The sequence below is a fragment of the Urocitellus parryii genome, chromosome 4, assembly GCF_045843805.1.
Source record: "Urocitellus parryii isolate mUroPar1 chromosome 4, mUroPar1.hap1, whole genome shotgun sequence".
NCBI classification, from domain to species: Eukaryota; Metazoa; Chordata; class Mammalia; order Rodentia; family Sciuridae; genus Urocitellus; species Urocitellus parryii.
The window spans coordinates 111170589-111185603 of record NC_135534.1 but is presented as its reverse complement, the minus strand read 5'-3'; the positions used below and the strand labels follow the sequence as shown (position 1 = coordinate 111185603).

Below are 15015 nucleotides of genomic sequence, written 5' to 3'. Positions count from 1 at the left end.
ACAGGTTAATCCAGCTAGATGAATTCTGAAAAACCCCAGTGCCTTTTCTGTGTGTGATCCTGCGATTTCAGTCCACCCTTGGTACATTTCTTCCAAACAATGAAGTAATAGCAGTAATCTCATGACTAATTATAAACATTGTTCTCTTAATTGTCTATTTATCAAAATTCTATGGTTTATAAACTTTTTCTAAGGAAAGTACACTTTTCATGAAAAGTTACTTTTTTTGAGAAGCTTATTTAGGGCAACTTTGACATCTTTGTTCCTCAAGCTGTAGATCAAAGGGTTCAGCATGGGCACAATAATGGTGTAAAACACAGAGGACACTTTTCCTTGGTTCATGGAGCTGACTGCTGATGGCTGCAGGTACATGAATGCAGCAGAACCAAAGAAGAGAGCAACAGCTGAGATGTGGGAGCTGCAGGTGCTGAAAGCTTTGGCTCTGCCCTCAGTGGTGCGAATGCGCAGGATGCTGGCTATGATGAAGATGTAGGAGCTGAGAATGGACAGGGCTGGGGCAAAAATATTGAACCCACTGAAGCACAGAACTACTACCTCATTAACAAAAGTACTAGAGCAGGAGAGCTCTAATAGTGGAAGAACATCACAAAAGTAATGGTTTATTATATCATCCTTACAGAAAAGCACCTTTAGCATGCAGGCTGTGTGGGCTGTGGAACCAATCAAGCTCATGCTATACACCTCAGTTAGCAACCAGGAACAGACTTGATTAGACATGGTAACATTGTAAAGCAAGGGGTTACAGATGGCAACATAGCGGTCATATGCCATTACAGCCAACATGTGACACTCTGCAATTGCAAAAACAATGAAGAAGTAGAGCTGAGTCATGCATTCAGGGTAGGAGATGGTGTTTTTCTCTGTCACAAAGTTCACCAACATTTTGGGTGTGATCACAGTGGATTGACAGAGGTCAATGAAGGAGAGACTGCTGAGGAGATAGTACATGGGTGTGTGCAGGTGAGAGCTGAGCCCAATCAGTGTGATCATGCCCAGGTTCCCCACCACTGTGAACACATAGATTCCCAGGAAGAGGAGGAAGAGGGGCAGCTGGAGCTCTGGTTTGTCTGTTAATCCAGAAAGGATGAACTCAGTCACTATGGAAAGATTCCCTTGTGCCATTTTCTTCTGAGAGTTCTAAGCAGAAAGAGAAGAAATAGTTTGTAATCGATATTATTGATCCATTGCACAATGCAGGATAAAATATAGTTAACATCTATTCAGCCGTGTATCTCCAGGTTTCTACAAGCTCTTTCCCTGTCATTACTCATAGACCTTGTGATACCAATAATTCCTATAAATATCAAGTAGAACTGTCTCTATTTGTGTTCCATGCTATGAGAGTGGATTTTAGTTAAACTTCTCCCTGACCACCCAAGAAAATGCCATGATAATTTTTATTGAGTGCTCCAAAACTTCCCATGATTTTTTAGTAGTCTTCTCAAGAGCTGGGCAAAGAAATGTATTTTTCTCACTGTTAAAATAACAATAGCATGAAAAGGACTTACACCAATATTATACTTAATGATGATGACTGAAAGACTTTCCCCTAAGATGTTGAAAAAGAGAAAATGTCCATTCCTTGCACATTTATTCAACTTTATACTAGTGGATCTAGCTAGGGAAATCAGGCAAGAAAATAAAACCACAAAGTGTCCTAATTGGAAAGCAAACTGTGACATTATCTCTATTTGTAAGTATCAAAAACTTGTATACAGAAAACTGTAAGGAACCTATAAATAAGAGGAAAATCTATTTAAATATTTTAATTCTTAAGCCTGTTGTAGAATACAAAGTCAGTATAGTAATTCAATTGTTTTACACATTTACAATTAACAGTAAATAAATCTACTTATAAAACATGGAAAATAATAAAATGTTTAGGAATAAACTAAATAAAAGCCACAAAATGCATTGCATATTAATGGCAAATATCCAATTGTTATAATTGTTTCATGGCAATGCAATAGGTAAAGAATATTTTTTTTCAACAATTTGGGACAAGATAGCTAGTTGCACAGAATTAATCTGAACATCTTTCTCATGCCACCCAGAAAAATTAACTCAAAATGGGTCATAAAACTAAATGTGAGACATGACAGTAACATTAGAAGAAAAATCTAAATAATTGGGGCTTTGTATTTGATAATAATTTCTTAGATAAGATGCCCAAACCAGAGTATCATAGGAAAAAATAAATTTGATATCATAAATTTTTTTAAAAAGTCCTTTAAAGGATATCATTAAGAAAGAGATTTTGTAACAATACACAAAATTGTGAACATACTTTCAATGCAAATTAAATTTTGTGGATACTAGCAATATCATGGAGGAGCTTGTGGTCAGGATCCATCATAAATAATTTAAAAATGAAAAGGTCAATAACTCAGTTTAAAAATTTGGAGGAATTTAATAGACATTATTCTAAGTAAGATACATAAATGACTAATAAACATCTATAAATATGTTCAGCATCATCAATCATTAAGGAAATTCAAAGGAAATCATGGTGATAACACATTTCACATTATTTTAATCAGCTTTTCTGCACTGTGACCAAAGATCTGACAAGAACAATTTTAGAGGAGGAAAAATTTATTTAGGGCTCTCAGTTCAAGAGGCCTCCATCTACAGATGGCAGCTCCATTGCTATGGGCCTGACTTGAGGCAGAACAACAGGGTAGATGGGTGTGATGGAGGAAAGTGTCTCAGGACATGATAATCCTTAAGCAAAGAGAACAGATAGTACCACTCACTGGGGACAAAATATATACTTCAAAGTCATGCTTCCAATGACTTACCTCCTCCAGCCACAACTTACCTGTCTAGTTACCACCCAGATAATCTTTATCAGGGGATTAATGCATTGATTAGTTTAGGCCTTAATAACCCAATTGTTTAACCTCTAAAAAGTCTTGCATTGTTTCATACATTAACTTTTGTAGGATACCTAATATCTAAATCAGTACACATTCATCTGGAAGGTTATGATCAAAACAAGTCTTGGCAAGAATGGGAAGGATTGTGAGTCTTCATCTTTTTTATCAATTTCTGGTAGGACTGCAAAATGAAATAAACTGGGAGGAAAACAGTTGTGGCAGGTTTTCAAAATATGAAATGTAGAGTTATCTCCTGGCCCCAAAATTTCACTGCTATGTAAGTACTCACAAGAAAAGAAAACATACATCTATAACAAAAAGTTATATGTGAATGTCCAAAGCACCTCTGCTTATGAGAACTAAAGAGTGAAAGCCACCCAATGTCCATTCAGGAATGAATAGACAAACAAAAGGCAGCATATTCTTATAATGGAACATATAAGAACAATAAAAGACCCTGAGATATGGCACATCATGAATGCACCTGGAACACTTTAAAAGAAAGAAAGCAGACAGAAAAGAGGACACATTGTATAATTCCATTGCTATAAAGTGACAGATCAGTGTCTGCCCAGGGATATGAGCAGGAATGTGCTGGATGGGATTGCTAAAGGGCCTGGGTCTTATTTGGATTTTCAGGAAGGTGTTCTATAATTAAAACATGGTGACAGGTGTATAACTATATGAACATACAGAAACCACTGAATTAAAGAGTTGAAAAGGTAGATTTTATGTCAGCTATATTTCAGCAAATATTTTATAAAAATTTAAATGATTTCAAAATAATAATGACACCATTCTAAACACAAACAGTATTCTATTATGACTTACTTTTTTTTACTCTCCTAAATACCTTGATGTTCACCTCTGTATTTTTGTCAAGTTCTCTTCAAACAACTTACAAATTTATCAGGTAACACCAAATTGTGCTACATAACACAAAACAGGAAAAACATAGCACTATCTTGCTATTGACTATTAAGAAATTGTAGCTGCAAAACAGAAACATGCCCAATTAAGGTATTATTTCTATGTCTTTATCAGACAAAAATCAACAAGTTAAAAAATAGATATTATTAAGCAAGATTTAATTGCAGTACAATTGTAAAATTGTCAGAAATACATAGCAGCTTTAAGTGAAGTACCAGGAATTTGCTTCTTGATATCTGCTCTGACTTTCCATTTGGTCACCTCCTATAGAGCACAAACTTCCCTAATTCTGGGCCAATTCAATTTTTACTACAAAAGCTATCCAAAAAGAAGAAAAGCTGAAGTATGTCTACATTAGGAAATCGTTTTTTCACGATTGAGCCAAAATGTTGCTGATTTTGTAAACCCAACTCCCACACTTTTATATTTATCTCTTCAGTTTTTTAATTTTAATATATTTTCTGATTTTGCCTGTAATAATAAATCTGAGTTCCCATACTACTATGGTTTGAATGTTCTCAAAATTCCATGTATTGTTAATGGGCCTGGGGCTGTAGCTCAGTGTCTTCTATGTCCAAACAAGTATCACATGTTATAACTATTATCTAAAAGGACCTTTGGTAGTTTCTCAGATTTAACTCATAATTCTTTTTATTTTTTCTCTATCATTTAATCCTGTGAGATCCCATATAATCCTGACTAATAAAGAATGATAAAATAGTTTTCCCATTTATAAATTTAAAAAAATTTGCTGAACAATGACAATATATGTGATATACCATCTTTAATAGTGACATCACAGATAATAAGAACAAATTTTGTGTGCCCATGGGTATGTTAGTTTTGCCTCTATGTAGCATGCACTGATTCCAGTTGATCTTTTATACACTTAATTGTAAATTTATTACAGTGCTTGTAAGTGCCCTGCATTTAGCAAGTCTCAATGAAGATTTGATCAATAACATAACTGCAAAAAGTGTATAGACAAGCTTATACAGAATCCAAATGAATGAGCAATGCTCTCACACTACCTGGGTTGTAATGAGTAAACAAAGAAGCATTTTCCATGATTCAATACTGCAAGACACTGAGAGATGATAAGGGAATCTTTGCTCACCAGGGTATTTGACTCTTCCCTGATAACAGGGAGAAACAGATAAAACAACCATGTGCATTTCTATTAAGTCTGAAAGAGAGAGTTCAGCAGAAGATTTTAAGATTTTAAAAGTCAAGATCTGGAATTCAGACTCACCCCTTGTTCTTCTAAAAGAGATCTGTATTGTTTGTTTTTTCTACTTAGTTGCTCTGGAGGAAAAATGACTTTGATGGTAAGAGGTGGTGACAGACCAAAGGTATTCTTTGAGTCACTAATCTTGAGCTCTCATGAAGCTGATGCCCAAAGCCACTTGGCCCTCTGCAAATGTTGGCTGATGTGATGATCATGATTATTTTTTGTATACTCTGTATAGTTAATCAGAGTGTGATTAAGAGTAATCAATGATAATGGCCTCTCATGGGAATCTCATACTACAAGTGTGTACTCAGGGGAAAATTCACAAGTTTCCTTTTTCAAATTTGGTTCTCAACAGTTGAACATGGTCATATTTGTGCAATTCATTGTTCTTGTCTGATTATGGATTAAAAATAATGTGGTAAGATATATTGTTAGAACTCAGTGACTTTCATGACAACACATATAAAAATTAAAATTTTCAAAAAAATTGAAATATGCACTAGAAGAATTTTCTTAAATCATTATCCTACTAGGGAAAAATAGAAAAGCAGAAAATACCACCAAAAGTGTATAAATTAGATAGTTTTTATTTTTTTTGATCCTAGTAGATACATTTAGATTATGTATATTAATAAACAAGGAATTCTAGGGATTGGTAACTTTGGGGCTGAATAGAATGGTTTCATTCAGACATAATCTTAAAATTTAGATATTGGTGAGGAGTTCCTGACTAATAAAGAATGATAAAAAATGTTTTTCCATCTATAAATGAAAGAAAAATGTTGCAGGACAATGAAAATATTTGTAATGTAAAAATTATCTTCACAATAAATTATTCATTTGGAAGTAAATTTACATTTAATATTGCTACCATTCTTTATATAATAATGTATGAGTTTTGAGATAAAAATTGCAATAAATTCTTTGGATCCATTTCTAGGCTCAGTTGCACAGATCTCTCTGCTACACAGATGCTTGATGACTCAAAAGGAGAATGCTGGGCACCATAGAAGCCAGGAAATGGAACTATTGAATTTCAGGGAAATGGTCACTGACTTCCCTCAAGAGGAATGGGAATGCGTGGACCCTGCTCAGTGAAATTTTTATAGAGATGTTATAGTATTGCAGAAACCTGGTCTTCCTGGATCTTGCTGGCTCTCCACATTTCTGGAGCAAAGGAAAGAGCCCTGGAATTTGAAGAGGCAAGAGAATGAAGCCAAATTCTCAGCTCTTCCACTGAAGATAGTAGAGTGGATCTGAGCAACAACCCTTGACACATGCCCCCAGAAACATCCCAGAAAGGAAGTAGTAAAAGAATAGCTGACCAGACATTCTCCACAGGAGCTCAGGCAAAGATGGGCAAACTGACATCCTATACCCAACATGGTGATGGATAAACCCTGGTGAATTTTACAACTCTGATCACAGGGTTTTGAACCATAGATGGCCCACAGTCAGCCTACACCCATAGATGCTGCAGTTCTAGGCAGTCATCACGTGCTAAGATAGCAATGCTCAAAACAAAACCAAGAAAAGACTCAGTGGAGGGGCTTGGGCATCAGGAATTCACAACAATGTGCAATAGGAAGTCAGATTCAGGTTGTTCAATGGACTATATATCCCAGCCATAGTGACAGTACCCTGGCAATCTACATCAGTCAGGGAGGGGAGGATTCTGAACCACAGACTAACCACAGAGAACCTGAAATCAGAGGTTTTATGCTTCCAGATAGCCACTAGGTTTTATGCCACATTAAAGAAGGTCTTGTGAAGGTGGCCCAGTGCACAGCATCCTTCAGCAGCCAGTGCAGCAGCCCTGAATCTGCACCCAATTGAAACAACCACCAAATACAGTAGAACAAATACCCTGTGAGCATGTAGCTGTAGGCCCCTGCACTGACAAACAAGAAACAGGGGGTGAGAAAGCCACAGCAACCAGGGAACAGTGATGGTGGGTATCTTCTAAAGGTCCCAAAGCCTAATGGAATACGAGCTAGGAAGACTCAGTGAGAATTTTCTCTACCTTGGCATAAATTATTATAAAAATCCCTCATATCCATTTTGATCACTTATACACATACACACACGTATGTATTCATGTTACTCTTCATTTTGTATCAACTATTGATTCCTTTGTATTTGATACTGTACCCTCAAACTTTTTTAATATTTTAAATCTTTAACTGAAATCATTTTATCTTTGATTTCCTAGCTCAGGTTTACACCTAATCCTCTTATCTAGTCTTTTCTCTCTTGCATTAACCATTACTGCCTCAAATCTCCATTGGCCATCTTTTCTTTCTTATACCTTGGGTTGTATTATTCTTTTCTATGCTTTCTATTTTTTCTCTTTTTCCTTTTGAAGATTTTATATTCTTCCCCATATAATGTGAGCACCCATATAATATAAGCAGAAGTTTACTATCTTTAGTAACTAATTTCTCAGCCCTGTCTAGAATATTATTAAAGACACAGAATATGAAATTGCCCCAATTTTATTCCTGGATTAGAGGAACTATGGGAAACATTTTCCACAAAGTTTGCTTTTCTTAAGATTGATTAGTACATGCCTTCATTCTGAATTGATTATACTAAGTAGGCTTTAATGTTTCCTTTCAAAGTGGTGCTGATACTGGGTACAGCAGAGGAGACACTTTCAGGGGGAGTTTTGATACCTGGATATTTGCCAGCTCTGGGCTCTTAAAGAAAGAAACTCACTGTGGTGTCAGCAGAATCAGTCATTGAAGTGTTCTCTACTGTGTGGGGTAGTTTGTTCCTTTGGTTTTTTGTACCTCCTGTATGTCTAAGTAGAAACATAAAAGTAAAAGTGATAATCATCCCAGCAGATGAGTAAACATATAAGTGGTGTGAAAAAGCAAAGGAAAAAATCACCTCAAAAGACTCAGAACATTTCAGTTGATTCTGTTGACACTACAGTGGAGAAAATGTTGGAAAAATCATTTAGAAAGTTTATAGTTAAAATGTTCAATAATTTAAAAGATAATGTAAATAATGAGCAGAATATTTATGAGATAAAATAGATAAAGTTAAAGATCATTTCCATAAAGAGATAAATATTCTGAAAAAGAACCAAACAGAATCCCTGTAAATGAAAAAACTCAATACAACAAATTAAAAATTCTGTGAAAAAAATCAGCAATAGATTAGAGGGCACATAAGAAAGATTCTCAGGCATTAAAGACACAGATATAATCTTGTAAATAAAGTTGATGATGGAGAAAATGTGTTAAGAGACCATGAAATTTGGGATAATATTAAGAGAAAAAAAATTATTGGAGTATACGAAAACAACAAAATGCAAATAAAGGAATGCATAATCATTTCAATGAAATAGTATCCGAAAAATTACCAACATCAGGAATGAGGTAGGCATCCAAATAAAAGATGCATTTAGAACCCCAATAGGAAGATCAGAGTAGTTCCTGTGTAAGACATATTATAAATAAAATGCCTAATTTACAGAATAAAGATAGAATTTTAAAAGCTGCAAGAAAAAATGGCAAATCAAATTTAGAGATAGGTCAATATGGATTTCAACTCATTTCTCAACCCATATCCTAAATACCAATACTTGAAATTATATATTACAATCCTGAAGAAAAGGGTGTCAAACAAAATTACTACATGCAGCAAAATTGTCCTTTAGAATAGAAAATAAAATAAAAATCTTCCATGATAAGCAGAAATTAAAAGAATTACTATGCCTATGGGACAAAATCTACTTAATGAAATATTTTATGCAGAATAAATGAAAAATAAAAATCAGAAAAAGGATTAACTTTAATATAGCCAATTAAAGGTGAATCAAGACTGAAATAATCATTAAATAAATGAAAATGACAGGAAATAAAAAATTGTCTTTTCTATAAAACATTGAATGTAGAAGTTATAAAATATACAATAAAAGATATAAATTGGCAGATTGGATTATAAAATGAAACCCCACCATATGTTCTCTATAGGGGACTCATTTATAGGCTAATACATCTACAAGCTAAAAGTGGAATGATGGAAAATGATATACCAAGCAAATGGAAATGGAAAAGTAAGCAGGGGTAATTATTCTTAAATCAGACAAAGTAGTCTTTAAGCAAAAATTAATCAGAAGAGACAAAGAAAGTCATTTCATTCTGATTAATGGACTCATCTAACAACAAGATATAGTGATTGCAGACATTTTGCCCCAAACATCTGTGGACCTTCATACATAAGCCTCCTCAATATAAAAAATAATCAAATAGGTAACAATATAATCATACTGATTTCAGCACATTTATCTCACCATTAGATAGTGCATCCAGACAAAAGTTAAGTAAGACTCTTCAGATCTAAAACAACAACAAAAAATACTATTAATCAAAAGAACTTAACAGATATCTATAGAACATTTCATCCATCAAGAAACTGAATTTACTTTCTTCTCAGAGGCATATGGAAATTTCTCTAAAACAGATCAAATTTAGGACACAAAGCAAGTCTTAGCAAATGCAAAAATATACAGATAATTCCTTCCATCTTATCAGATCACAGTGGAATAAAATAGAACCCAATAACAAGATAAAAAACAGAAAATATTTACACAGAGAGATTAAATAATATATTTTTGAATATGGAGTGGACCATAGAAGAAATCAGGGGAGAAAAAATTCTTAGAAACAAATGAGAATAGGGATATAACTTTTCAAAAATCTCTGGGACAGTATGAAGGCCATTCTTTTTTGTTGTTGTTGTTTTTCTTTTGAAGTGAGAATATATATGTTTTGATATGTAATACAACAAAACTGGGCCTTTACTATATTTACTATAAATTCTTCATCACTAGGAATCCAATATCATGCTTAACTCAAAAATTTAAACAGAGACATAAATAGTTTGAGCCCAGTTATATTTTCTAAAAAACATATTTAATTATTGTAATTGTATTCTTGAAAATTGAAATGGATACTTATTTTTGTATATAATCCATGTTTTATAAAGCTAAACAAAATATCTTGGTTTCTGCAACTTTCCTAAGGCCAGCCGTCCTTTCCTCCACCACATCACCCATAAAACTTCTGACTGCTTCTCACTGAGCAGCCTGGGGCTGGCAAGCAATGCTGCACCCCCCACACTCCTCTTCCTGTGTCCACACTTTCTCTCTTTGTCAGATGCATCCTCTGTCCTCTGCTCAGTTCCTACAGTCTTTGGATGGGGGAACAAGGCCTCGATTCCCCTTCTGGTTAGGAAACTCAAACCTTGTCAGGCTCCTTAAGGAAGGCTGAACCTGATTCGGACAATGACCTGACAATCCCTGAGAATATGACTGACACAGGCATTATGCTTTATCAGGCTGCTCTCTGAGATCATGTGGGCTACATGTTAACTTAGGAGAAATGGCAGCACTTGTAAAGTATGAGAAAACTGAGCCCCGGGTAACTGGCTTGAGACGTTTCTTCCTCAGATGCTCATCTGAATCACCAGTGTCCAAGGACAGATTGGTTGCAGTGTGTACAAAGGTTAATATTTTCCATCCTGTTCAGCAGGTTTGGAGAAACCCAGACATTCCAAGATGGAAGAAGCCCTGATACAGAAGTAGAAATACCTTTATTCACTAGTAGTAACTAATTGGGGAAGGGTTAGGTAGGATGAAGAATTGAGTTGCTGTCATGACCATGTAGTTAAAATTCTCTGTGATCTACTTTCTCAGATTTTGATAGTATCCACATGGGGGTATTAACTATGAAAGTCTGAATTTAGCTTTTATGTAAATCTTTGGTTGCACATTTTTTTTCATACATTGCTGGCAGAACTACAAATTGGCAACCACTATGGGAAGCAGTATAGATAGTCCTCAGAAAACTTGGAATGGAACCACCATTTGACCCAGTGATCCTGCTCCTTGGTCTATACCCAAAGAACTTAAAATCAGCATACTATGGCAATGCAGCCACATCAATGTTATTTACAATTGCTAAGGTATGGAACCAACCTATGTGCCTTTCAATAGATGAATGGATAAAGGAAATGTGATACATATGCACAATGGAATATTACATCAGCCATAAATAAGAATGAAATTATGGCATTTGCTAGTACGTGAATTGAACTGGAGAATATCATACTAAGTAAAATAAGCCAATCCAAAAAAAAAACCCAACAAAAAAACAAAGGCCAATGTTCTCTCTTATATGAGGATGCTGACATAGGCTGAGGGGAAGGGAGTGGGGGGAAGAGAAGGGATGGGAATGGGAAAGGCAATAAAATGAATCAGATATAACTTTCCTATGTTTATATAAGAGTATACTACCAGTGTAACTCCACAGCATATGTAACCACAAAAATGGAAAGTTATACAACATGTATATATATGGTATGTCAAAGTACATTCTATTGTCATATATAACTAAAAAGAACAAATTCAAAAAAGAAGTATGAAAGTCATTCTAGGAGTAAAGATTAGAGCACTGAGTTCCCACATTAAAAATACAGAAAGATCCCCCAAATAATCTAACATTAGACCTCAAAGTCCAAGAAAAATAAGAACATACTGATTCCAAAATCAATAGAAGACAGGAAATAATTAAGATTAGAGCCAAAATTAATGAAACTGAGAATAAAAAAATACAAAGTATTAATGCCACCAAGACTTGGTTCTTTGAAAAGATAAACAAGATTTATAAGCATGCAGGAAGAAGAAGAAGAAGGAGGAGGAGGAGGAGGAGGAGGAGGGGGGGGGAGGGGGAGGAAGAAGAAAAAGAGGAAATAATAATAATGAAGAGAATAAAATTGAGACAGAAAGCCATTTCTGGATGGGGATGCTGTGAGAATAAATATAAACCCATAGAAATAAACACAGAAATTATGAGATATTATATAGACTACTCCACCCAGCATGGCATATACAACATTTAGTGAGTCTTAATAGAGATTAAAATATTGTATTTGTATATATACATTTCATATTGCATTTTAATTACATTTAATACTCTTATTCCTCTTTGATGCAATGCTACATACAAATTTTAAACTCTTGAGAGACAAAATTGAGTCATCTATGGCTTAATACAAGTACTAAATAATGCAGAAGGAACCTGTTAATCATTCTTGATATTTGCTCTCTTGCTTCCTCAAAAACAAATGTCTTCAGTCTTGATTTGGTGCACTGTAATCTAAAGCCCACATCATTTCTCAACTCCTCTTGCAGCTGTGTTTTTGTGTGGCTAAATCCTTACAGGTGGAAGTGAGATCCATTACTTTTATGCAGTGTCCTTCAAGTCAGGGGATGTTCTCTTTTCCTTCCATATATATCTGTCTAATGATCAGGTGGTGGAAGTGAAGGAAGTATCTTGAGATATTACCTGATACCAAAGATGGAAGATACATTAGCACAGTAGAGCAAGTATTTAAACATATAGATATATATCTGATGAGTCACGGAACCACCCTGAATCATTTTCCAGTTAAAGACAATATGGTGTATGCATATATGTGTGCATGCATACGTGATTGTGTGATATATATCGAAACCTAATCATAAGCAATACAGAAGGTAAGAAATGATTCTTCATAATGTTCACTCCTGTGATATTCTCATGATCCCCCAAAATGCTACTAGTAATTGTGGAATTATATTCTTTTGTAATTAATCCATGCTTCTATTAGAGAAATAAAAGATGACTCTGAGAATGTTACTATAGTATCTAGTATTAAAATGTATTTATTCTCAAATTATTTGAACTTTTGATTATTTATATTCTTCTATAGTGGTGTTTAATATGTTCTTTATATTTTCACTTTTTTCTCCTTTGCAATAACTCTTCTTCTTCAATATCCCTTATCAATCTATTTTTAATTAGTACTCCACTTCTATTATGGATACTGTTAGTTGTGCCAATATTTAAATAATATATCTTCCAGCAGTTCTCTGATTATTAGAAAGTTCAGGTATTTTTTTTCTAAACAGTTTTTATACCCTTAATGCATTAACAAATTATTGGAAAGATAATAAAAATTTCTTAAGTTGTCATTCTATATTAAGCCCACTAGTATAAAAAATCTCTGGATATCACTTGCTTAATTCTTAGAATATTGTGTTAAAATTACATGCATACATAAACCTTTTAAAACAGAAGCAATAGAAACTCAATGCATACACATACATATGTGTGTTGCACATTAGCTTATATATACATGAATATTACTTACATACATACCCAAATATGGATATCTTTATTGAAATATAAAATGAGGTAAGAAGATAAGAACCATTTAGGACATATTTAGTACATATAAAATCAGAAAGAAAATGTGTTCAAGGTTTCAAACTGTGGAATATATTCTTCTTTCTCATTACAAGTTTTGATTTTATAGGGGATGTTACATTGAGGTGTTCATGTCACATGTTGGACAGAAAGCTGATGACAAAGCAAGCATTGTTTTATGTCTGTTGGATGAGACAGATGCTTAAAAAAAATGATCTTACCAGGTTAAATGTTTGTGCAGGATTAAAGAATAATAAATAACCTGAGCTCTGGCTCAGGGCACAGCATAACAGAGAAGCAGGGAAGAATATGCTGTTACTTAGAAATATCCATGTTTGTTTCTTTTTTTTTTTTTTGTAAATTCTGTAAAGCTTACAGGCATAAGGAAACACAAACATGACTTGCTACCTAGAAGTGGCTCTCACATAAAACAAACTCTTGGTCTCTAAAGACTCAGAAACTCTGCTGAAGATGAGAAAAATCATCTAGGTAATGCTATCACCATCTAGAAATGGCTGTCACATAAGATAGATATATTTGGACTCTAAAATCTGAGAAATTGATGGAGAAAAATGAGAAATATCATCTGGGAACTGTACCATGGCAGAAGGCAGGGGAGCTGAGCAACTTGTAGATGCCACCATTCTTAGAATATTGTCATATGAGCCACTGAGACATATTGATGGCAATAAGCACCTCTCAGGAGGAGTATCTCATTTTTTTTGGTGGTTGTTTTCCAAAGCACCAATGGGAGCTTAATACAGCAAAGTGAGAAAAGAAAAATTATTGGCTGAAAGTCTCCTACATGAATTATAAAATAAGTAATTTTTATTAATTAATAGTGAATTTAGATAGCACTTATCTGACTTTTAACTTTTCCTTCAGGTTAAGTAAAATATAAATGCATTAGCCAAAAATGCTATTTCTCAGTCTGAGACTCTACACAAGGGATTGGAAAATGAAGCACTAACTTCTTGGGTTATAGAGTAATGTGCAGAGAATTGTCAGAAAAATAGAAGTGGTAACATACTCCAAAAATACTCAAGAATGGAATGTTGCATGGATAGATGTCTAAATGCACATAATGTTCAGTCTTGCTTTTTATTGTCAGTTTCTTCCATTCCATTGTTATCTCCTGCATAGAAATGTTCTCATCACATTTTATGTGCATCAATATTCCTTATGTTGTTTACACTTTGTAAGAATTAGAAGTTATATTTTGTATAAAACTCTTTATTTATATCATAATTTCAGAACTGCTTTTCAATATATTTAGTTTAAAAAGTCAGGTCCAGAAAATATTGAGACTATCAAAGAATAATGACCATATGTATTTATTCTGTGATTTAAGGTAATGAGTTTTGCCTAAAAAGACCCATGTCCCAAATATATAAAACATTAATGACCATGTGGAGGATTTGAAGAACTGTTTAAAATATTTAGAGGAGTTACAGATTATCCAGGGCAGATGGAATCTGGGATTTCCCAGTGGGGTGCTATCTTCAATGTGTCTGATCTTGTTTATCCAGTCTTACCCTTGGCACTGTTTTTTTCTTTTTTCTTCCCAAATAATCAAGTACTAGCAATAATCTCATGACTTGGGGACATTCCCTTTTTTTTTTCCCCCAGAATTGCTTCCTTACTGAATCTGTACAAATTACAATTTTTTCCTAAAGCAAAATAGCCTCTT

The 15015-nt window shown here is 34.2% G+C and overlaps 1 protein-coding gene across 2 annotated transcripts; it reads right to left on the bottom strand.

The window, feature by feature from the left end:
• Window positions 1-207: 207 nt before the first annotated feature.
• Window positions 208-3443, bottom strand: LOC113176415 (olfactory receptor 8G50-like). Of its 2 annotated transcripts, XM_077797765.1 has the most exons (2): window positions 3429-3443; window positions 208-1146 (listed from the first exon to the last, which is right to left on the bottom strand). In XM_077797765.1, the coding sequence occupies exons 1-2, from the start codon at window positions 3441-3443 to the stop codon at window positions 208-210; spliced, it is 954 nt and encodes a 317-aa protein (XP_077653891.1). The 2 variants fall into 2 exon arrangements, with proteins under 2 accessions (XP_077653891.1, XP_077653892.1); XM_077797766.1 differs by lacking the exon at window positions 3429-3443 and having other exon boundaries at window positions 208-1152.
• Window positions 3444-15015: the final 11572 nt, after the last annotated feature.